General features: G+C 36.3%; 1 protein-coding gene across 1 annotated transcript; it reads left to right on the plus strand.

Moving 5' to 3' along the window:
• The first annotated feature begins 519 nt into the window (after window positions 1-519).
• Window positions 520-24597, plus strand: LOC129417752 (otoferlin). The gene is given in 42 exon segments (XM_073869799.1): window positions 520-718; window positions 1888-1961; window positions 2145-2247; window positions 2708-2762; window positions 2864-2995; window positions 3090-3152; window positions 3243-3327; window positions 3420-3579; window positions 6576-6762; window positions 6848-7034; window positions 7267-7490; window positions 7704-7812; window positions 8727-8904; window positions 8990-9110; window positions 9595-9695; window positions 9832-9922; window positions 10011-10127; window positions 11054-11206; window positions 11515-11695; window positions 11777-11901; window positions 11988-12122; window positions 12200-12361; window positions 12446-12565; window positions 14467-14628; window positions 14708-14870; window positions 15230-15300; window positions 15604-15633; window positions 15713-15841; window positions 17095-17158; window positions 17861-17949; window positions 18035-18178; window positions 18467-18631; window positions 18634-18815; window positions 18895-19065; window positions 19596-19756; window positions 20011-20153; window positions 20231-20319; window positions 20424-20522; window positions 20662-20903; window positions 21197-21375; window positions 21534-21634; window positions 23677-24597. Coding segments are annotated over 41 exon segments (5403 nt in total). The 5' UTR covers window positions 520-718; window positions 1888-1912; the 3' UTR covers window positions 23858-24597.
• Window positions 24598-26014: the final 1417 nt, after the last annotated feature.

Below are 26014 nucleotides of genomic sequence, written 5' to 3' on the forward strand. Positions count from 1 at the left end.
GATTATACTATATCTAAAAAAAACTACATTTAAAAAAATGTACATTAAAGGTGGAGACTGAGACATATATCTAAAACCGAAATATCATTGACCCTATGGGGTGGAGCTTGTTTGACTTGGATGAGTAAACCGGCAGACCCTCCTAGTAACCGCATAGCAACACTATTTTGCAGGATAAGATCTGTAATGTAATGTTTTGTATTGAATATATTATATATAAAGGCAAAGATGGTGAAATAGAGCATTTGTAATATTTGAAATGATTGGTCAACATGATTTACATTGAAATTTGTAACTAGAGGAAATTCAAATCCTTGAAAATGTATAATAGGTTAGCAGTTTTTTCCAATTCTTAGTTCTCCATGCTGCTTATATACTTGTTGATTATAGTTGTGTTGTGGTAATCTAGAGTGATAGGCATTGACAATCCTCTGCGATCTCACATCAGGATCTAGTTCTAGTTACCACAGTCTCAGGTTCAACACTCATACACTATTCATTACCATATCACATCTCTTCAGACCAACTTCAGCCTTAGACCAAACCAAACTCTTTTTGCGTTACTTTTGTGACCTCTCTGATTCTCTTATCCAAATGTCAATATCGAGTATGTAGATGAATTCATTTCAGGACATTTACTGAAGCATTGGAGTCAGTTTGTGCTTTCTGCAAACTGTTGGATGTGTTGGAGTGAATAGAGAAGCAGGTGCATCGCTCGGTGAGTAAGAACTCTCTGGATCAGACTTTACCTGGAAGACTTTCACCTTCCTTTTTTCTCATAGCAAACCAAATAATGTGATCCTACTTTGCAATATTACTCAGGTTCTTATAATTCCGAATTGATCTATATATCCGATCTAGAAAATGGGTTCAGTCAATAGTTAATGAATTTTGATGGCAAGGAGACTTATATTGTCATATTGTTCTTTATATACTTTACATTATGAAATACAGTAAAGTTAATACATTTTATTTTGGAAGATATTAGTTAGATTTGTTCTTGATTGCATATATTTGAGGCATATTTTTGATCTCTTTTCTTTACTGCGTATAGTTAGGAATAATTTAAAGTTTATTTTTCTTAATTGTAAGTTTTATGAAATATAATAAAACATTGTGTGTTTTATATTATGAAATAATCAGTAGCGGCAAATGATGGTGCCCGCGTGGAGCCTGTGAATTGCCCGCCAAAACACATTCTATTAATAGCCTCAATTTTAATATTTATTGATTATGTATTTTTATAGCTCATATTCTTTTATGTATGTTTGTGCATTTTTTTTTTAAATGATAAAACATTAACTCATTCCCCGTCAGCCTTTTTTATAAAAGTTACCCAGCAGCATTTTTTGTGATTTTCCTCTTAAATATGGGTAGGTTTCTTCAAAAATACCACATTTTGAGCCAAAAGTTTAAATAATTGATTTTTTTTGTTAGAGATCCCTAACCATTCAGATTCAATTATTAAAACATACACAGAGTTTTAAATGTGGATAAAGTTATTTTTGCTTCAGTTTTTTAATAAATTGGGTAAAAGCGCCATCTAGTGAATAGTAAGGGAAATACAGATAACTGTAAAAACTCATCAGGAAAGTGTCATTGGTACATAGTACACGTTGGTTCAAATGGATAACGACACAAAGTATAAAACAACAACATTTTAACAGTTTTATTTAAGACACAACTGATATACTTTAATGTGCATGTATGTTTTTATATTGCTTTGAATACAACGTATCCCTTACAGCACCGTATTAAATGTATCACTCATTACAACAGTTACATTTTTTTGCTACATGATGACATTTTTGTGTCTTTCCTATTTGCTTAATAATTTAAACCTAACCCGAACTGACCCAATGTTTCTACTCTCATGTTTATACCCAGAAAATAAATCTGATCATTCACAACAATGAAACGCAATAAGCATCGCGCTTCAAAGGACGATGGAAAAGCTCAAGGTAAAACCAATATAATAATTTCAGTATATGCATATAAATATCAATGCTATAAAAATGTTATGTTTTATATTTACTGTAAAAGTAAATGGACGTTGTTTGGAACACAATGAATGTGTTTTTACCTACTTCTTATAGTGCTGTTCATAATGATATGAATATTTACTGTTTGTATTTAACTCTTAGATGAACCAGCAATACTGGAGACAGAAGACATGAGAATGCCAGACCCTGACACAATCTCACTAGCATCAGTAACAGCCGTCACAACCAATGTCTCCAATAAAAGGTGATTAATCACAGATCATTTCAGTTCATCTGTGGCTAATATATCATAGGTCTGATAACAGGTTTTTATTTACAGTGTACTTTAGCCATTTTCATGCTAACTTTATTTATCCTGTATTATGGAAAACATATTTTGTACAGTATTTTGTCATTATTTTACCATAATGTTACCACAGTATTCTCCCACTTTTACACTAACAGTCAAAATATATTAAACATATAATCAACTTGTATAGTAAAGTACTGATAATTAACAAGTGGATATTTGTTAAAACCTTTGTCATCTTAACGTAAACTCTCTGTATTCTGATGACCATAACATGACTTAACATGTTCAAATATGTTTATTTAGTCTTCAGTCTATATCATTCACCTGTTAAAAACCAAAAAGACAACCTTATATACAAGGTAAATTAACTTTTTTTTATTCTTTCTCCCCAAAATTCTCATCAATTCTTCAGATCAAAGCCTGATATCAAGATTGAACCGAGTGCTGGAAGACCAATGGATTTCCAAGTATGTGCCAGAAATACCACATAACATCATAAATATCTAATACTACATCGCAGATACCACATACAATAACCTGTGCATTTATATTCTGCTTCATCTTTCAGGTTAGTGTTACTGTCATAGAGGCCAGACAGCTGGTGGGTTTGAACATGGATCCAGTGGTGTGTGTAGAAATTGGAGATGATAAAAAGTACACTTCAATGAAGGAGTCCACTAACTGCCCTTACTACAACGAGGTACTGTATGTTTCATCTTCATGTAAGGTTTTGACCATCATGACTGTTTTGATGATTCACTCTTAAATCATGGCCAACATGTTTTTTCTTGCAGTATTTTGTTTTTGATTTCCACGTTCCTCCTGATGTCATGTTTGACAAGATCCTGAAAATATCTGTAAGTGTCATAAGAAGAGCTTTAGTTAGACAGATAGCGCTCAGCTTTATTGATCATTAAACCATTAAACTCAATGTTGTGCTCCTGCAGGTTATCCACTCGAAAAATCTTTTGCGAAGTGGAACGCTTGTGGGAAGCTTCAAGCTTGATGTGGGCACAATATATTCCCAACCTGGTAAAGTCTTGTCTTACTTATTATTAAAAACATCTCGATATCACAGAAGACCGGAGATCTTTAGTAATCCTCTGTATTTTATTTCTCTGCAGAACATCAGTTCTTCCACAAATGGGCCACCTTATGTGACCCTGATGACATCACAGCAGGATGCAAAGGCTATGTCAAGTGTGATGTTGCAGTTGTTGCGAAGGGTGACACAATCAAAACTCCACACAAAGCACATGAGACGGACGAGGATGACATTGAGGGGTAAAATCAAATGCTTTGTACTTCTGTAATAATAAAAAAAAAAACTTTTAACCTAAGTATTAAACTTCCCACTGTGGACCCTTTTTTATCTGGGCCAGTAAGCAACCACATAGCAACACCCTAGCAACTGCATAAACAACACACCAGAAACATTAGAAACAGCATAGAAAACCCTAGCAACTGCATAAACAACACACCAGAAAACACCCAGAACGCCATAGCACCACATAGCAACACCCTAGCAACTGAATGAACAACACACCAGAAAACACCCAGAACGCCTTAGCACCACATAGCAACACCCTAGCAACTGAATAAACAACACATCAGAAAACACACAAAACGCCTTGGCAACCACATAGCAACACCCTAGCAACTGAATAAACAACACACCAGAAAACACACAGAAAGCCTTAGCACCACATAGCAGCACCCTAGCAACTAAATAAACAACACACCAGAAAACACACAGAAAGCCTTAGCAATAGCATAGCAAACCCTAGCAACTGCATAAACAACACACTAGAAAACACCCAGAACCCCTTAGCACCACATAGCAACACCCTAGCAACTGAATAAACAACACACCAGAAAACACCCAGAAATCCTTAGCAATAGCATAGAAAACCCTAGCAACTGCATAACAACACACTAGAAAACACCCAGAACGCCTTAGCACCACATAGCAGCACCCTAGCAACTGAATAAACAACACACCAGAAAACACACAGAAAGCCTTAGCAACCGCATAGAAAACCCTAGCAACTGCATAACAACACACTAGAAAAAACTCTGAACGCCTTAGCAACCGCATAGAGAACCCTAGCAACTGCATAAACAACACACCAGAAAACACCCAGAACGCCTTAGCACCACATAGCAACACCCCAGCAACTGAACGAACACTACCAGAAAACACCCAAAATGCCTTAGCAACCACATAGCAACACCCCAGCAACTGAACGAACACTACCAGAAAACACCCAAAATGCCTTAGCAACCACATAGCAACACCCTAGCAACTGCATAAACAACACACCAGAAAACACCCAGAACGCCTTAGCACCACATAGCAACACCCCAGCAACTGAACGAACACTACCAGAAAACACCCAAAATGCCTTAGCAACCACATAGCAACACCCTAGCAACTGAATAAACAACACACCAGAAAACACACAGAAAGCCTTAGCACCACATAGCAGCACCCTAGCAACTAAATAAACAACACACCAGAAAACAAACAGAAAGCCTTAGCAACCGCATAGCAAACCCTAGCAACTGCATAAACAACACACTAGAAAACACACAGAAAGCCTTAGCAATAGCATAGCAAACCCTAGCAACTGCATAAACAACACACTAGAAAACACCCAGAACCCCTTAGCACCACATAGCAACACCCTAGCAACTGAATAAACAACACACCAGAAAACACCCAGAAATCCTTAGCAATAGCATAGAAAACCCTAGCAACTGCATAACAACACACTAGAAAACACCCAGAACGCCTTAGCACCACATAGCAGCACCCTAGCAACTGAATAAACAACACACCAGAAAACACACAGAAAGCCTTAGCAACCGCATAGAAAACCCTAGCAACTGCATAACAACACACTAGAAAAAACTCTGAACGCCTTAGCAACCGCATAGAGAACCCTAGCAACTGCATAAACAACACACCAGAAAACACCCAGAACGCCTTAGCACCACATAGCAACACCCCAGCAACTGAACGAACACTACCAGAAAACACCCAAAATGCCTTAGCAACCACATAGCAACACCCCAGCAACTGAACGAACACTACCAGAAAACACCCAAAATGCCTTAGCAACCACATAGCAACACCCTAGCAACTGCATAAACAACACACCAGAAAACACCCAGAACGCCTTAGCACCACATAGCAACACCCCAGCAACTGAACGAACACTACCAGAAAACACCCAAAATGCCTTAGCAACCACATAGCAACACCCTAGCAACTGAATAAACAACACACCAGAAAACACACAGAAAGCCTTAGCACCACATAGCAGCACCCTAGCAACTAAATAAACAACACACCAGAAAACAAACAGAAAGCCTTAGCAACCGCATAGCAAACCCTAGCAACTGCATAAACAACACACTAGAAAACACCCAGAACCCCTTAGCACCACATAGCAACACCCTAGCAACTGAATAAACAACACACCGGAAAACACCCAGAAAGCCTTAGCAATAGCATAGCAAACCCTAGCAACTGCATAAACAACACACTAGAAAACACCCAGAACCCCTTAGCACCACATAGCAACACCCTAGCAACTGAATAAACAACACACCAGAAAACACCCAGAAATCCTTAGCAATAGCATAGAAAACCCTAGCAACTGCATAACAACACACTAGAAAACACCCAGAACGCCTTAGCACCACATAGCAGCACCCTAGCAACTGAATAAACAACACACCAGAAAACACACAGAAAGCCTTAGCAACCGCATAGAAAACCCTAGCAACTGCATAACTACACACTAGAAAAAACTCTGAACGCCTTAGCAACCGCATAGAGAACCCTAGCAACTGCATAAACAACACACCAGAAAACACCCAGAACGCCTTAGCACCACATAGCAACACCCCAGCAACTGAACGAACACTACCAGAAAACACCCAAAATGCCTTAGCAACCACATAGCAACACCCTAGCAAACTGAATGAACACACCAGAAAACACCTAGAACGCCTTAGCAACCACATAGAACACCCTAGCAACTGAATGAACAACACACCAGAAAACACCCAGACTGCCTTAGCAACCACATAGCAATAACCACAACAGCGCCGTGACAATCTCCAGATCTAGTTTTATATATAACATTTATGTTTGTAACACAACAATACTAAGTCACCCAAAAAGTTACACTTCATCATAAACTCATCTAGAGGCATTTCTTTACACAGAAAAATGTGTATCTCTAATTTTTGTCAATGTCTTGTTCTAGAAATCTTTTGATTCCAGAAGACGTTCCAGCTGAGCGTCAGTGGGCAAGGTTCTACTTGAAGATCTACCGAGCTGAAGGATTACCCAAAATGAACACCAGCATCATGGCTAACGTCAAGAAAGCATTCATTGGAGAAAACAAGGACCTGGTGGATCCATATGTGCAGGTTCTGTTTGCAGGGCAGAAGGTGGGCAGAGGTCTGTCTTTAAACTGACAAAATCCACCAGCATCTGTTTCAGTCGCACTGAAGTTTTCATTTGTGCATAATGCAGGGAAAAACATCCATTCAGAAGAGCAGTTATGAGCCCATCTGGAACGAGCAGATCGTTTTCACCGAGCAGTTTCCTCCTCTCTGTCGCAGAATGAAAGTTCAGATACGTGACTCAGATAAAGTCAATGATGTGGCCATAGGAACACACTTCATTGACCTGCGGAAGATTGCTAATGATGGAGACAAAGGTAACCATCCTGGAAGATCATGAAGATGAGAAGTTACACAGGCTTTACATGGCCTTCAGTACACAAAACAAACACAGGGTTCATACCAAGAAAACTAATAAAACATCAGAGAATTATGATTTGGGAAAGTGGTTGAAGTTCACACAGTCTTTACAAATCTTGGAAAAGTCTGGAAATTTCTATAGCAAGGCCCAGTAGTTTAGTTATGCATGGCTCTTGATTTCTCTCATAGGTTTTCTTCCAACCCTCGGGCCAGCCTGGGTCAACATGTACGGCTCTACACGCAGTTACACCTTGATGGATGAGTATCAGGACCTGAATGAAGGTTTAGGGGAGGGGGTTTCATTCCGGGCCCGGCTCCTCATCAGTCTGGCTGTGGAGATACTGGACACCTCCTCTCCTGATGTAATGAGCTCCACGGAGGTGCAGGTGGAGGGGATACCCAACATCTCAGATGTACGTCGTGATCCATTGACAGGACGATTACTGTGAATAATTCATTCCCTGTATTTATCCCCCTACATTATTCATTTAGCACTAATACTCCTTGTTTATGAGACAATCATCCACAGGCAGCACAAGTTGTTAAAAATTCATCAGTTTAAGAAAAATATCTACAGCAGAATTGTTGTCGATTGTTTATCAGCATTTTGTTTTCTGTTTATGTAGAACGCCACAGGAAAGATTGAGGAATTCTTTCTCTTCGGAAGTTTCCTCGAGGCAACCATGATCGACAGGAAGATCGGAGACAAACCCATCAACTTTGAGGTTACCATAGGTAAAACTTAGCCAAAGTCTCAGCCATGTAATTGTACATGGAAATTCTGGATTTGACAAACAGTAACAACACAATTCCCAGGTTGACAATTAAACTTTTCCCAATGACACAGTGGTTATCTCTATAATATATAATAAGAGAGTATATGTTAAACTTCACAACAAAATGAGTTCAATTTCTTTAAATTGCAGTTCAGTTGATTCATTTAATTGAACATTCAAATACAAAGACCTTTGTGTTGTGGCCAATTCAATTCAAATGCACATTTATGAACAGTGCCATGTGATGATAATGATAATAACAATGAGATTGGATCCAAGTTCAAGAAGATGATTCAAATAATGGACAGCATGAGGTGAAAACTAATGAGGTGGAAAGAGTTAGCAGGATGGGGCAAAAGGAACTAAAGCCAAACTATATTAAAATATGTGAAAATATAAGAAAACTAAATTAAAGACAAAAGACAGACAAAAGAGCAAGTTTTTGAGTTATATTTTTGGCCAACCCTTATGTAGTCTTGATTCAACTTAAGCCTGGTAGTATGGTCCCGTTTTTACCCGTACGTACGCGTGACGCAAATTTTGTCTTCAGAATATTACTGATGCACTGTATTCAAAAACTCATAACACTGAAAACTGTTTTAAAAATAAGAGAGAAAAAATAAATATAGAGATATATATTTATTAATATATTTTATGAAAAAGTTTTTGGAATACAGCACAAGAAGTTTTATCAAAAAGCCAGGTTGTGTTTATTTTTGGATAAGCTGTTGCTTTAATGGAAAGTTACCAAACAGGCTAAAGACAATAAGCATAATAACATCAATAAATCCATTCCAAAAAACCCCAAAATGGTTCAAACATAATCATGACTTTTGCTTTCCGATATCAACACGATCAAACTCTCACCACAAGGAAACTACGGCAGTGAGCTTGATACTCCAACTAGGCCAAAGACAAGGAAGAAGAAAGGAGATGGAGATGATGAAGAGTCTGAGTTGATTCATGGCTCCAGTGATGAAGAGGTGGATACTGATGGAGAGATGATGTCAGTTTCCACCACCCCTCCAATGAAGCCCGTCATCACCGACAGGTCTCACCCTTACTGATCCAAAACCCTCTGTATTCAGTTCTGATCTGTGTATGTGTGTATTAAGTATTTCTTCTTACTGTTTCAGGAATTATTTCCACCTGCCCTATTTTGAGAGGAAACCCTGTATCTACATCAAGAGCTGGTGGCAGGACCAAAGACGACGACTTTATAATTCAAACATCATGGACAACATTGCAGATAAACTGGTAATAAAGTCAATTGTGTCCGCTGGTTTAAAGAATTACAGAAACATGATATACGTTTGATAGCACAAGAGAATTAGCTGGTTTTAAACACCAAATGCCTCTCATTACAACATCAAGGGTCTTCACTTTCTCTACTGTATCTAACAATTTGTGCATCATCATTTTCACAATGGGTTTATATTTATTAAACTATATTTATTTCAGGATGTTAAATAAGTAACTTTTAGTTACTTTTTTTGATCAAATTTTTAATTTAGTTACATTTTTAATCTCAAGGTTCATACAGCTAAGCATTCTACTCTTTTACCCAAGACATATGAGAAATGTATTGGAAAGATATGTTTAACAGTAACTAAACCAACATTTAGTCCCAAGCGCTCCTCCTACTGACTGTCAAGTTCTTCATTTAGACAAAATGTTTTCAACCTTTCTCAACTGACAAATAATAATGCACGTGAAACTAAAGCTGTATATTGTTTAATAGGAAGATGGATTAAATGATGTTCTGGAGATCATTAAAACAGAGAAAGCGTATCCTGAGCGTAGACTCAGAGGAGTACTGGAGGAACTCAGCATCAGCTGCAGGTTTGAACACAATCTTTATCTTTATCTGCACATCATTCTCAAAACACAGTGTTGTGCATGCAGTCATGGATTAGCGGGAACATTTGAAAATGAAATGAGACACATTTTCTGGACAATTTGCTAAATCTTCTTTCAGTACCTTCGTAACTTTGTCGAACAATGACCAGAACCAGACAGGAAAGACTAAACTGGACCGGGAGAGATTGAAGTCCTGCATGCACGAGCTGGTAAAACACACAGACACACATAGACACGCAAACACACACTGTGATGATGCTGCAGCATCAATATTGTGTCTGTTTTTACTGTTCACAGGAGAACATGGGCCAGCAAGCAAAGACCATGAGATCCCAGGTGAAGAAAAGCAACGTCAGAGACAAAATAAAGCTGGCACAGAACTTCCTTCAGAAGCTCAGGTTCCTGTCTGATGAGGTAACACACCAGTAACCAATTACATTACCGGTCAAAAGTTTTGAAACACTTGACTGAAATGTTAACTATGATCTTAAAAATCTTTTAAGCTGAAGGTGTATTTCACATGGTTAAATTACTTTGTAGACAGAATAGCTGTGCCAAACAGATTAATTTCGGTTATTAGAAATTAAAATTGTATTTTAAAATAGTATTTTTTATATTTTTGATATCTTAGACTGAATATTTAAGGAAAAGCAGACAAACAAGAAGCCAGATTAAATGTAAACTCCTTTAATATTCTAACTGGCACTGTCCCGTGAGCTGAGTTTACTTTAATATTTTGCATGTAAATTTTAATCTATCACAACAAACTATATATTGTTGAAAAGGCCTAAGAATGTTGTTTTCATTTTGCATTAATAATAATGCAGTGACAGTAATTTATTAGTTTGTGACAAGAGTATGCAGCCAACTGTTGACTCCTAGTGGCCATTGTTGGTAAAACCACTAAAAGTGACACAAATTTCATTTTTTGTGAAAATTGTATGTATAAAATATATACTTTAATGCATTATTTTTATTTATTACAATAACCAAAAAATCTAGCGTTATATTAATATGAAGGTGTACATCACCTTTTCACCCCCCATCCCCACTCAAAACAGGCTGCGCCAGTTTAAATTAGGGGTTAAAATTCATCCTAAGGTAAAACTTCTTGATAAAATGACACATGAAGTACGGTTTAGCAATGTCTAGGCAAGGGATGACTGCACTTCAGATGATAAAATATAACAGAATTTATTTTAGATGCTTTTAGTCACCACATTCTGTATTCTGTAATGAGGAAAAATATCTAAATAATGAACGAGTGAGTGTTTCAAAAGTTTTGATTGATATGGATGTTTGTGTATATTTATGTACATTCTGGTTTTGTTTCATGTTAGCCTCAACACAGCATTCCAGACATTTACATATGGATGATAAGCAACAACAAGCGCATCGCGTATGCTCGTGTTCCCTCCAAAGACATCCTTTACTCTCCTGTTGATGAAGAAAGAGGAAAGGACTGCGGGAAACTCCAGACCATCTTCTTCAAGGTGGATTCACAACGGCTTCATTGTCTGTTTTCTTATCACTCATATATCCACACACCAGGCTGCGAACTTTTGGGGACGGGGCCTTCTCTGCCAATGCTCCCAGACTCTGGAACAGTTTACCACCTCATGTCCGCTCTGCTCCGTCTCTGCTAATGTTCAAAAAGCACCTCAAAACATTTGTCCCCTAACTCCCCCCTCCCAATTTGTTAAGCGACCTTGGGTATTATGAAAGGCGCTATATAAGTCTAAGTTATTATTATTATTATTTTCTTCAGTATGACATTCCTCGAAATGTTTTCTCTTTCTAGCTCCCCGGTAAGAAAAGTTTCGGACCTGCGGGTTGGACGGTTCAGGCCAAAACTGAGCTGTATCTGTGGTTGGGTCTGACCAGACAGCGTAAGGATTATCTGAGTGGATTACCCAATGGGTTTGAGGAATACAAAGGTCAAGGGATGCAGTCATCTCCCCCCATCAGCCTGGTGTACACCAGTAAGATACAGTAACAGAGAAATCATACAGTAATGTTGCTGTCGATATGGGTCAGTAAACCGTCTGAATGTCTTTAAACAGTGAAACAGATCTTCCAGCTGAGGGTTCACATGTATCAAGCTCGCAGTCTGTTTGCGGCGGACAGCACCGGACTGTCGGACCCTTTCGCACGGGTTTTCTTTTCCTCTCACAGCCAAGTAACAGAGGTGAACATCTCACATCATCTAGATAACATTTAGGAAATGAAGACAAGGATGATCATCAATAAAATATGTTGACTGTTTTCTCTCAGATCCTGAATGAGACTCTGTGTCCCACATGGGATCAGCTGTTGGTGTTTGATAATGTGGAGCTGTACGGTGAGGCAGGTGAACTGAGAGATGATCCACCGGTCATTGTCATTGAAGTCTATGACCAGGACACTGTTGTGAGTGCTGAGATCCTCAAACGTTATCAGGTTTATCATCAGCATGTTGTTATATATTTCTGATTCCTCCTCTCAAGGGTAAAGCTGATTTTATGGGTCGCACGTTCGCTAAACCTATAACCAAGATGTCAGATGAGCATTACGGACCTCCACGATTCCCACCTCAGCTAGAGTATTACCAGATATACCGCGGTAACTGCACCGCCGGAGAAATGCTCGCAGCCTTTGAACTGCTGCAGGTGTGTGTTAGACGTCAATCTCTTTAAATGTGTTGTTTAATGTGTGTGTGTTTACTTATATATCTGTCGTACAAACTCTTTCAGATTGGACCAGGTGGAAAGGCTGATCTGCCTCCCATAGATGGACCTGCAGATATTGATCGTGGTCCAATCCTGCCTGTTCCTATTGGCATTAGACCTGTCTTAAGTAAATACAGAATTGAGGTAAATAGCTTTAATTCGTACAGCTGTATACGTTAGGGATAATTGATGATGGGCACACTTGAGTTTTATATTATCAGGAATGAAGCAAAAGCAGGCAATTTATCTTCTGTTTTTAATTACTTTATTCTTTCATTTCAAGTTACTTCTTTTGCTACTACACATATATTTATGCTTTATTTGTTGAAATTAAATAAATAAGTTATTTAATAAATAATAAATAAGTTCTTTATTTAACTTGACATGGTGATATGTAACTGTAATGCAGTTGACAGACCTGGAACTACTTCATAGATGTGCGTTTACTCAAAAAATAATGCACACCCTTAGAAAGTTTCTCAACCAATCAGAATGAAGCATTCATATATTATTTATACAGTATTTAGATAAACATAATGCATTAGTTATAAGTTAGTATGAGAAAAGATTCCACATCATTTGTTTGCAGATTCCTGTTTGCAGTTTTAATATTTAGTGGCATTTTAAAATGAGGCTGAAGTGTGTAAAAAGTATGGAAGCCCATTACCGCCACATAAGAAAAAATCATGATCTGATCAATCATAATTGTGAGGAAAAAGTTGAAATTATGACTTTAAAAGTCATAATCCTAAAATAAAAAATAGAAATTATGAGATTTAAAGTAAAAAATGATGACCGTAAAAATTAAAAATTATCAGAAAAAAGTCATAATTATGAGATTAAAAAAATTGAAATTATGACTCAAAAATTCAGAATTACAAGATTAAAATTCTAAGTTTAATAGTCTTAATTACAGCTTTGTATCTCATAATTTTGACTATTAAAGTTATTATTTTGACTTTGATCTCATAATTATGATTTACAGTAGCATGATTTTTTCTTATGTGGCGGTAATGGGCTTCCATTTAAAAATGTATGAATGCCACTAAATATTAAAACTGCACACAGGAATCTGCAAACAAATGATGTGGGATCTTTTCTCATACTAACTTATAACTAATGCATTATGTTTATCTAAATACAGTATTTACATAGCTATACTGTATAAATAATATATGAATGCTTTATTCTGATTGGTTGAGAAACTTTCTAAGGGTGTGCATTATTTTTTGAGTAAACGCACATCTATGAAGTAGTTCCAGGTCTGTCAACTGCATTACAGTTACATATCACTATGTCAAGTTACATCTCACTATGTCAAGTGGCAGAATGGGCTTCCTTAAAAAGTGACTCATGTTGGAGCCGATGGTGTAGTGGGCAAGTGCTCCGACATATGGTGCAGACGCACTTTTGGCGACCCGAGTTCGAATCCCGCCTCTAGGTCCTTTGCCGATCCCGTACCCCTCTCTCCACCCTATACCTTCCTGTCCCTTTACTACCATACTATATATCTAATAAAGGCAAAAAACATGGCCCAAAAATATAACTTAAAAAAAAAAAAAAAAAGTGACTCATAAAAAAGTGTAAGGGGTTTTGCACACCAAAACTTTTAAACGCGTCTGAAAACACCTGGACAACCAAGAATGGCAGCTGTTTTTCAACTGATTGCCAGCTTTCTTTAGCTGAGCGCTTTGGTAGCTCTGATACTTCAGCTGTAAGCCGGTTGGTTGCTGTGGTAATGTCCCACCCCTCCTCCACTGTGATTGGACGGCCGTGTGAGAACTGACACTGACATTGAGCAGAGCTTTTCACCCAAAGTTGAATCTCTTTCATCTCTCGACACTCAGTGCCGAGTGCGGAAAAACCGCCGAGCACCGTTTTTATTTGAAAAATGCAGACCTTCCATTGGAAACAATTGAAAACATGAGCCAGTCGCGGGCGTTAAAGCTTTGGTGTGCACGCCCCTTAAAATGTTAGAATGGTCTCGCAGTATCTTAATGTTACTATTAACTATTAGTAAGTTGAGTTTTGTGAATATGCCGCAGGTGTTGTTTTGGGGTCTGAGGGATCTGAAGCGTGTTAATCTTGCACAAGTGGATCGTCCCCGTGTGGACATTGAGTGTGCGGGGAAAGGCGTCCAATCGTCTCTGATTCAAAACTACAAGAAAAATCCCAATTTCAGCACACTGGTGAAGTGGTTTGAAGTGGTGAGTTCTCGTTGTGTCTTTAAATTATGTTTTTAAATTGACTCCAGAGCACTTGATAACCTTCATGATTGTTGGTCAGGATCTGCCTGAAAATGAGCTTCTACATCCACCTCTGAACATTCGAGTGGTGGACTGCAGGGCTTTCGGACGATACACGCTGGTCGGCTCGCACGCCGTCACAACTCTGCGCAAGTTCATTTACAGACCGGCAGAGAAAAGCGTCAATAACTGGTCTGCTATGGGTGTGTATATAGAAAAAAAGACAAATTATGTTAAATATTTAGCTAGAGATGCACAGCATTTTAATGCTGAAGTGCAATTCAACAAAATATTCTGTATCCCTGTTCAGTCATTAAATATGTTGTAAATTAATTAGGGCTGTCAAAAGATTAATTGTGACACTGCCTAATTATTTTGTGTATATAAATACACACACATGCATGTATTTATTTAAGAAACATTTACATGTATATATTTATTTATTTAGATTTTTATATTTATATATATATATATATATATATAAAATATAAAAATCTAAATAAATAAATATCTAATTTTTGTCCTATTGCAAGCCGTACTAACACAGTTGTTTCCTCCACAGAAGAGGTTGTTATTCACACAGAACCAGAACCATCCTTCAAAAAGATGGAGACAGTGGTCAAACTGGACTCAGTATGTAACACAACACAATGTTTCAAACATTTTAGTCTCCTCTGTGATTATACACAACCAGTTAAACATTTGTACATTTTTAAAAGAGCTGTAAAGACTTTAAGGACACTCATACCTACATATATGTTAGGTCATAGTTCTGATAACTTATCTATTACTTCAAATATAGAAGATGTTAAGAATAAAGAAAGTGTGTTACATCTTTTGACTGGCAATGTATATGATATTTGATATATAAAAAGAGTAAATAAGTAATGCCATATCGTTATGCTTCAACGTGTAACTTTATGTACTGTGTTGCAGGCGTCTGATGCTGTGGTGAAGGTTGATATGGTAAGTCAAGTAAATTCAGTATTGTTATGTGTGATGTATATTCTTAATCAGAGTCTTTCTGTATTTAACGCTGTGACAGGATGATGAAAAAGGTGAAAAAGGCAAAAAGAAACGTAAGAAAGGCGAGGAGCCGGAGGAGGAGGAGCTGGACGAGAGCATGCTGGACTGGTGGTCAAAATACTTTGCTTCGATTGACACACTTACAGAAGTAAGAGATACTTTGTGAATGTATAACATGTGAACATATTTGAAATTTATCCTGGACGCATCCTGGCCAGGATTTCAGGTGCATCTTCATATTTGTCAACCACATATGTCATTGAGGTTTATTATTTTAGGTTATATTTAAGAAAAGCAACTATTATATTTCGAGGTAAGATTGATATTACAATGATTGTATGTCTTAAGAGAAATAAATCTTACTTTTATCATGTTCTTAAAGGCGGAGTGCACAATGTTTGAAAGCCAATGTTGATATCTGAAATCACCTAAACAAACACGCCCCTACCCCAATAGAATCTGGACCTTCTTTTAAAAGACCCGACATACGCAACCCCGGCAAGGATGTCGGTTAGTAGACACGCTCCTTACTGCTGATTGGCTATAAGTGTGTTTTGGTAGTCGGCCCGTCTCCTTTTCCAAAGCGTTTTTCAAACATCGTGCACTCCGCCTTTAACCGAAATGTGAGAACCTCGATGACATATGCTGCCGACAATTGCGACTTATCCTGGTCACCCTAGATTTGGAGCATCACATTTGATTTCAATCTTTGACATGGCATTACTCAGTCAATATTAGGGGGGGTGGGGGGGTGAATGCTTTTTCATGCATTCTGACTTATTAACACAGTTAAAGACTTGTAATCTTCATGCTTGACAAATGCAAAGTGTCAAAAAAGCAGTTTAAAGTATTTCTGGGCAAACTCACGCCTCACGCCTCACGTTTCTTACAAGTTTCATAAAGTTTTTTTCAAACATGGGTACCTGTTACATATCATTGACCCCATATTCCTTTTATGGGCACTTCCCCCAGTAAAGCACGCCCACATGTCAATCAAAGTGAAATCAATTACATGTCAATTGCAATTTAATTATAATGGGGCCACAGGCTGTAAAACTGCATCAAATGTTGTGTTTTGTTTGCAATCGAGTGCATATAATGTAAACGACACAAACACATAGTGAATCATTAGTTATCCAGAGATAGTGGGATAATGTTTAATTTGTGTTTCTTGCTCATGACTCACTTCGCCCGCGGTATGCCTCGAGGGGGTCGTGTTTTATTTACACATTTTTGTAGAAATGTGGACAATAGTAAATCCACAAAGAAATGACTTTTAACAGTGTTTTAACAGGCAGAGTCTGATATAAATGTATATATGTGCCATGAAATCCCTACAGTTAACATGAATGATGTAAAGTTATAACTGTAAAGTGTTAATGTAATAATTTTACACTTTAGAAACTTAAAACACAAGAAGCTGAGCCTGAAGAGAAAGAAGATCTGGAGTCTGGAGAGGGAGCAGGTAACTCAATAAACATTGTTCATTTCACACTACTGATACTCACCCATTTATTAAAGGGGTCATATCATATAAATCTGACTTTTTCCATGTTTAAGTGCTATAATTGGGTCTCCAGTGCTTCTATCAACTTAGAAAATATGAAAAAGATCAACCCAGTAACTTAGTTTTGGTAAACCATTTTCTGCAGGCATGTGAAACAATAGGTCAGGTAAGGAGATCTTATTATAATAATACTGCCCCTTAATCTACACTTACCAACCATGGCACTGTTGTTTAGTGCAGAAAGAGAGAAAGAGAGAGAGAGAGAAAATAATTGACAGCATAATTGCGTTTCAATTTCAACAAACCATCATTATGGTGATCAGTGTTTGTTTTATCAGCTCATTTGCATTTACAAGAACACACCCAAAAACAGCACATTTTTGCTCACACCTACAAAGTGTCAATTTTAAGATTTTCTAATAAAATATCTGTATGATATTTTGAGCTAAAACTTCACATATGCACTCTGGTGACACTAAAGACTTAATTTACATCTTAAAAAAGTCTTGTAAAATGTCTCCTTTAATTCCCTTTAACATGTATATTTAGTGTTTATTTTAGTTGACATAAGTTATTACAATAGATATTTCTCACCAAAGATAATAACTAAACCTACATGCTATACATCTATACATTGAGATGTTCATCTTGATCTGACAGGCAAGAAGAAGCGAGGGAAAGGAAAGAGCAAGCCAGCGTCTGCAGACGCTACACCAGAAAAGAAGAAGCAGAAGATTGGAGAGCTAAAGGTTTATTTTTACTTAGACAGATAAACGTTTAAATAGAGAAGATCCAGCAGTTCTTCATGTGAAGGTCATCTTGTGTCCTTCACAGGTTTACAATAGAGAGCTTGAGACTGAATTTGGCAGTTTTGAGGACTGGCTTCATACCTTTAATCTGTACAGAGGAAAATGTTCAGATGATGCTGATGTTGAACAGAACGCAGCCGATGAGGACAGACTTATTGGAAAATTCAAGGTCTGTGGTTGAGATATCTTTTCTCCTTGTGAAGTAGATCATTTAAAGGTGCTTTGTTTAACTTTTTGTCACTGCGTTGTCTTGTGTCCTGTGGTGGCTACCGTTTTGAAATGTAGGGGTGAGCTGAGGACTGAGCCATTGGTTGCAATTTACAGTTTCAACACTAGATGCTCTACACAGTGAACCTTTAAAAACAAAACAAATAAAACATTTCTTAGATCAGGAAACAGTAAGTCAATGTAATGTTTTGTAGATCCAGATGAATGTACAAATGTTTCTTCACTGCAGGGCTCCATGTGTATCTACAAAGTTCCTCTGTCAGATGATGTCTCCAGAGAAATGAGCTTTGATAACAGCATGGGCATGTTCCAGAACATTCCACACAACGACCCAATAAACGTCCTGGTTCGAGTCTATGTGGTCAGGGTATGTAGTACTCATAGTTTATTGTTAAACCATGTTTAAGAATTGTTCATAATTGACATGATTATATGGTTATTTGTCTCAGGGCAACAGATCTCCATCCAGCAGATATCAATGGGAAAGCGGATCCTTATATTGCCATTAAACTCGGCAAGACAGAGATCAAAGACAAAGAGAATTACATCTCAAAGCAGCTCAACCCTGTGTTTGGAAAGTTAGTACATTAAAACATTTATTTGTTGTGATTCCTATTTGCTTAAAAATCTAACAACTCATTTACTCCAAACGTCCAGATCTTTTGACATTGAAGCAACACTTCCAATGGACTCCACCCTCACGGTCTCCATATATGACTGGGATTTGGTGGGAACGGATGATCTGATTGGAGAAACAAAGATTGACTTGGAAAACCGTTACTACAGTAAACACAGAGCAACATGTGGCCTCAGCTCAAGCTATGCAATGTAAGCAGATCTACTGTATACAAACATCTAGTGTTCACAAAGTCGCACGGGTATATTTGTAGCAATAGCCAAAAATACATTGTATGAGTAAACATTATCCATTTTATGCCAAAAATCATGAGGATATTATATTTATAAAATGATATATTTATATTTATGCATTTGGCAGACGCATTTATTAAAAGTAACTTACAGTGCATAACTAAGTATACATTTTTATTAAAGCGTGTTCCTTGGGTTCGAACCCATGACCTGTTGCGCTGCTAATGCAATGCTCTAACACAGGAGCACATTTAGTAAAGATTATCTTCCATGAAGATATTTAGACCGTAAATATATCAAAAACCTACTTATTATTAGTAATATGTGTTGCTTAGGACTTTTTTCTCAATATTTATATTTTTTGCACCCTCAGATTTTTAGCTTTCAGATGATGCATAAGATGTATAAGTCAAAAAAAAATTGTTTGTTTAGGGTCACATATGGTTCAGTTGTACATGTTTCTACTGATGCTTGAATGTTTTTTTTAGTCATGGCTATAACGTTTGGAGAGATCCACTGAAACCGACACAAATCCTTGCCAAACTCTGTAAAGATAATAAAATGGATTCGCCCCAGTATGGGCCGGGGGGAAGAGTGAAGGTGGCCAACAGAGTTTACACGGGACCCACTGAAATCGAGGATGAAAATGGTATTTACATTTTCATGAACCATTTGAAATGAAGAGAGAGATTCAAGAACCATTTAGAAATCCATTTTTTGCATTTATTAAATGTCATGTAGATCATTGCTTGTTGTTTTGCCTGATGATATTGAAAAATATTCTTTATCTCTATTTGATTGGGATGACCGAAGTAAACATCTGGTTCGTGAAGTACAGCCAGTTGTTTTAACAACAGTGAGATTGAGATTCATCAGTAGATCATATCTTCATCTCTCTGACAGGACTAAAGAAACAGACGGATGAGCATCTGGCTCTCGCTGTACTGAATCATTGGGAAGATATTCCACGAACCGGCTGCAAACTGGTATCCGAACACGTGGAGACGAGACCTCTCCTGAATCCTGATAAACCCGGCATTGAGCAGGTCAGAAATGAATGATCTCCTGAAGATCTGTCCTGAGAAGCTGAGGTGATGTTTAACGTGTGATTGTCGTGATGTAGGGGAGAATTGAGATGTGGGTGGACATGTTTCCAAAAGATATGCCTGCTCCTGGACCTGCTCTTGATATTTCTCCACGAAAACCCAAGAAGTAGGATCCACTTATATTTCACTACTGTTACTCCAGAACAATAATGTCATGTGATGTTGTTGTAGATATATTGTGGTATTGAAATGATATTTGCTGATGGACAGATTTGAGTTGCGCGTGATCGTGTGGAACACGGATGAGGTCGTTCTGGAGGACGATGACATCTTCACAGGGGAAAAATCCAGTGACATATTTGTTCGAGGGTATGACATCACATATGACACATTGTTAAACAAACAAAAGAGTTTAATTCAGTGAATGAATGAATCTCTGGATAGTTTCAGACAAAATATTCATGATTGACATAATGCAGATGTATGGATGTGTATGTGTGTTCACTAGATGGCTGAAAGGTCAACAGGAAGACAAGCAGGACACTGATGTTCACTATCATTCACTAACCGGTGAAGGAAACTTCAACTGGCGCTTCCTTTATCCTTTCGACTATCTACAGGCAGAGGAGAAGATTGTCATTTCAAAGAAAGAATCCATGTTTTCCTGGGACGAGACCGAGTATAAAATTCCTGCTCGGCTCAATTTACAAGTCTGGGATGCGGATCATTTTTCCGCAGATGATTTTCTGGGTGAGGTGTTGTTTTTTGACATATAGTGCACTGTAAAAAATTTGCTGTAATTTTGCAGCTGGTTGCCAGTAACTTACTGTAGAAGATAAAGTCTAAAAATGTTTCATGTTCTTTTAACTTTGAACAAACTGTTGCCAGTAAATAACATAAATGTAAAATCTACGGTAAGTTACTGGCAGCGAGTTGCCAGTAATACCCAGTAATACTGTAATTTCTACAGATTTTTTTTTACAATGTGTGTGATTTGTAGCCTCAGTCTTTTTTATATCAACACACAAATGTTTGTTTTTCAGGTGCAATTGAACTGGATCTGAATCGATTCCCTCGTGGAGCGAAGACGGCGAAGCAGTGCTCCATTGAAATGGTCACCAATGAACAGGACATGCCCATGGTCAACCTATTCAAACAGAAGAGAATTAAAGGATGGTGGCCGTTTGTAGCCCGGGATGAAAATGACGAGTTGGAAATTACAGTAAGTGATAAAGGTTAAGGGACCTGCTTTTCTAGGTTTAAACAATATGTTGCTCATTGCTTTATCTTTACATTCAGAGCACAATAGATTAAAAAAACAACAACAATTAAACACTGATCCTAGACCAGTAGCACACATGAGTTTGTGTATTTCTTCAGGGGAAAGTAGAAGCAGAGCTCCAGCTGTTGACGGGTGAAGAGGCGGAGAAAAATCCTGTGGGTGAAGGACGAAATGAACCTGAACCACTGGAGAAACCAAAGTAAGATCAATATCTACAAACCTTTACATGCAATGTGCTTCATATCTAAATCATTAATCATTAAGATTGACAGGTGAGTCCCATATCTTTCAAAAACTTTATAAACTCTGCAAAGAAAATCTGAAGTGTTTACAAGAATGAATTTAAACTAAAAACTATAAACATGGAAAGTATATTATAGATTTATGTTAACACTATTAAAGCTCCTGTCTCGGATTAAATAGCAAAATCTGCAAAAGTTAACAGTGACACTGTAAAAAATTACTTTCTTTCATGTCTTGTTTTCAGTTTAAAATTCTTAAATCAATATGTATTTATTGATGAGCAAAATATCCTAATAAGACAATTTTTTGACAAAATTGTGCATAAAACATGCAAAATAATGTATACATAGGCCAATGGGGTAAGATAATCCTAAAATAAGTTTACTTTTTTCTTAAACACTTATTTAAGAAATCTTATAAATTATATATATATATATATATATATATATATATATATATATATATATATATATATATATATATATATATATATACTTTTTTTGACTAAAAACTAAACTCATTTTCACAGCAAAAATGATTTTCAAGATAAAATATCTTAGTATTTTTGTCTTGTTTTTTAGTAAAAATATCGAAAAATTCTTAAATTAAGATGCTTTTTCTTGATGAGCAAAATGACCCAAAAAATAAGTCTAGTTTTTAGACAAAATGTATCAAATTTAAGTGATTTTGTGCGCAAAAAAAAATCTGCCAATGGGGTAGGAAATGTTTCTTGAATGTAGTGTTTAAGAAAAATGTTCAAGACTTTTGTGCTTACCCCACTGGCAGATTTTTTTAGCTTGTTTTATGCACAAAATCACTTAAATTTGATATTTTGGTCTTAAAACTAGACTTATTTTTTGGGGTCTTTTGCTCATCAAGAAAAGGCATCTTAATTTAAGATTTTTTTTATATATTTTTACTGACAACAAGACAAAAATACTTAGAATTTTTTCTTGAAAATCATTTTTTGCAGTGTTCTAAGGTTATTTTGCTCAAAATGCATCTTAAATTTAAGAATCTTAAGATATTTATACTAAAAACAAGACAAAAAATACTAAGTTAGAAACTCATTTTTTGCAGTGGACTTTTTTAGGATGATTTTTAAACTCTGAATGATGATCTACTACATGTATCCTTACAGTTTCAGACAGGTGTTCTGGGATCAGAATTGTGGAATGAAGAACAACAATAAATGTAGTTGATAAGTAATGATAAGGAGTGAGACAATGCCCATAAAAAACAAAGAGTTTCTCCCGAATAACCAATTTCTTGTTCAATTGTAAGATAGTTTCTTAAAGTGAGATCCTTCGTTGTAAACAGATATACATAGATGTGCATATACTGCAAAAAAAAGACTTTCTTACTTAGTTTTTTTTTAGTAGAAATATCTAAAAATTCTTAAATCAAGATTTATTTTCTTGATGAGCAAAATGACCTAAGAAAATAAGTCTAGTTTTTACACAAAAAATAAACAATTTAAGTAAATTTCTGCTTAAAACATGCAAAAATATCTGCCAATAAGGTAAGAATTTTTTTTTAAATAATATTAAACACTTAATTCAAGATTTTTTTCATCCCATTGGCAGAAATCTTTGCTTGTTTTAACCACAATTTCACTTAAATTGTATATTTTTTGTTTAAAAAATAGACGTACTTTCTAAGTTTATTTTGCTTATCAAGAAAATACATCTTGATTTAAGATTTTTTAGATATTTGTTTTGAAAACAAGAGAAAAATACTAAATAAGAAGATAATTTTTTACAGTGTAAGATCTGATAAAGATTTGGCTAAACCTAAATAAACAAAATATTTACATTTAAAACATTACACTTTAATTATAGATAATTTTTATTTAAATATAGTGGAGTTGCATTCTATGACAACTCATCATAAACCATTCAGAAACTTTTGAATCCAACTTTTCATGCTTTCAGTCATGGGAATAAAGTTTGCGCTGTGCCACAGATCTTTACCAGCCGTTTTTCTTTGTCCCACCAGCCGACCTGACACAACCTTCCTGTGGTTCATCAGTCCGCTCAAAGCAATCCGCTATCTCGTCTGCAACCAATACAAGTGGCTTATCATCAAAATTGTGGTGGCTCTGTTGTTATTAGCCATGCTGGGTTTGTTTTTGTACAGCATGCCCGGATACATGGTGAAAAAACTTTTAGGGGCTTGAAAAGCTTTGTCCTGATCTTCAGTAGTGCAGCAGCGTCTGCTGGAGAATGTCTGCTGTCAGTATTTGTGCTGTTTGTTTTTTGGAGTAATACACATCATCTCTTACAGTTTCTCAATTTCTGGTATTTAAAATTATTCATGCATTCAACTCAACACAATTAAATACATTAAAAAATATCTAAAAATTATTATAACAGAAGAAAAGTTGGCATTTAATTTTTTCAAACAAAGTTTGTTAGCTCTAATAAATAAATAACATTTGTCTGGTTGCATATCCAAAACTAATGTAAAATGTCTTTTTGTATTCATTAAGAATTGTTTGCATGACAATAGACCATTTATATTTCTTCGCTGAGATCTGTTACTGTGTGCTTTGAATGCTACAAATAAATCAATGAAAAATATAACATGCATTTTATTTATTAACAGCTCTTAATCAGCTTTACTATATATTTATACAAAAGAATTACTGAAATAGTCCAAGTATGAATGCATTCAGCGCCTTTACTGCCTCTGTTTATGTTAAAAAACACATTTAAACATTTAAAATATACATATAATGTCCATTTGTGAGCCCAACTTGAGCATTAGATCATATTTTAAAAGAGTTTCTTAAACAACGGTTCATTGATGGGCACTGTTTGATATTGATGCACATAAAGACAACTGCTTTGAACTGCTTTTGTCTTATCATGTGTTCATCAATAAAACAAACATCTATGTTAAAAGTCAAGCATGTTTGTTTACAGTTTGTTTACTGGTTTTGTTTTCTACCAGCCGTCCCGACACAACATTCCTGTGGTTCCTTATGCCACTAAAGGCAGTCCGCTATCTCGTCTGCAACCAATACAAGTGGCTGGTCATCAAACTTGTGTTGGCCCTTCTTCTGCTTGCCATTGTGGCCATCTTCCTCTACAGTATGCCCGGCTATATGGCCAAGAAACTTCTGGGAGTCTGAGAGGAGAAATGAGCAACAAGCCTCTTATATCCTACACTGAAAAAAGTTATTCCTTCAATTTACTCATTTTTTTGGGGTGGGTGGCCGTAGTCGGTTTGTTTAAGCTACATTTAAACAAAACTTCTTTGTTTTATTTTTCAATTTTTTTGGTTTGGATGTAGCTTAAATGGGTTGATTGCCGCCACTTGCCTTAGAAAAATGAGTGAATTGAATAATTTTTTTTTTCAGTGTATAACACATTTGAAATGTTTTCTTTCAAACATGATTTGTTTATCTGCATTCAATTAAATCAGTTCAGACTTTTATCTTTAACTGGCATTTATTGTTTGCTCTTTAAGTTGGTGTGACTTTAGTGCATTATTCACTTTCATTTTCAGTATAGATTAAAATCCCACAATTAACGTCTATCATAGTGAGTTTTCAATAGATGTATTGGCATTACTGTGTTTTGTTACAAAATTGCCAAAGCAATCTAGTTTGTGACAATAAAATATCCTCTTAAATTCTGTTAGTGTGTGACTTTCCGTCTGTATGATGAATCATAAATAAAAGCCATGATGTTTTTTGCTTGATGTTTATACATACATATAATGACCATCTTTTATTACTGTTAGAACAATCAGTCTTGAATCAAACCGATTTATTTACTCAAGAATACACATTTACATTAGATGGACCACTTTTTGTCTTTGGCTCTATCGTTCAAAAAATATTTAACCCTCGTGGGTTGTTCAAAATCACTACCCTTTCGGGTTGTTCGTGTACAAAAAAGGCCACTAAATTAAACGGCTGTAAAAATTTATCAGAATATTTTTTTCTAATTTTTTTCATAAATCTGTTAATCAACCTCAGTACTGATCAAAACTACCAAATGTTCACAAAAGTTTCATGATTTTAACTCTTTAATTGCCAAGTTCATAAGTGGTGTCACTGATTTGGGGTGAAAAACACAAACTGACTGATTTTCAATATAAATATATTGTGGACTGGATTTTTTTTACCTTTTTCACAGTCTTGGGCATCCCAAAGATTGGTAAAAACATTGGCTTTGATGCATTTTTTTGTTTTTGTGCAGCACCAGATTTTATTTTTTCTCCCTAATTAGTTGTTTGTGGCTTTTTTTGCCCTATTGACTTCCATTATAATGACATTTTTTGATTGCAAAGCCATGACATCAAATAATCATGCATTCTTGATTGT

The sequence above is a fragment of the Misgurnus anguillicaudatus genome, chromosome 7 (assembly GCF_027580225.2).
Source record: "Misgurnus anguillicaudatus chromosome 7, ASM2758022v2, whole genome shotgun sequence".
NCBI lineage: Eukaryota > Metazoa > Chordata > Actinopteri > Cypriniformes > Cobitidae > Misgurnus > Misgurnus anguillicaudatus.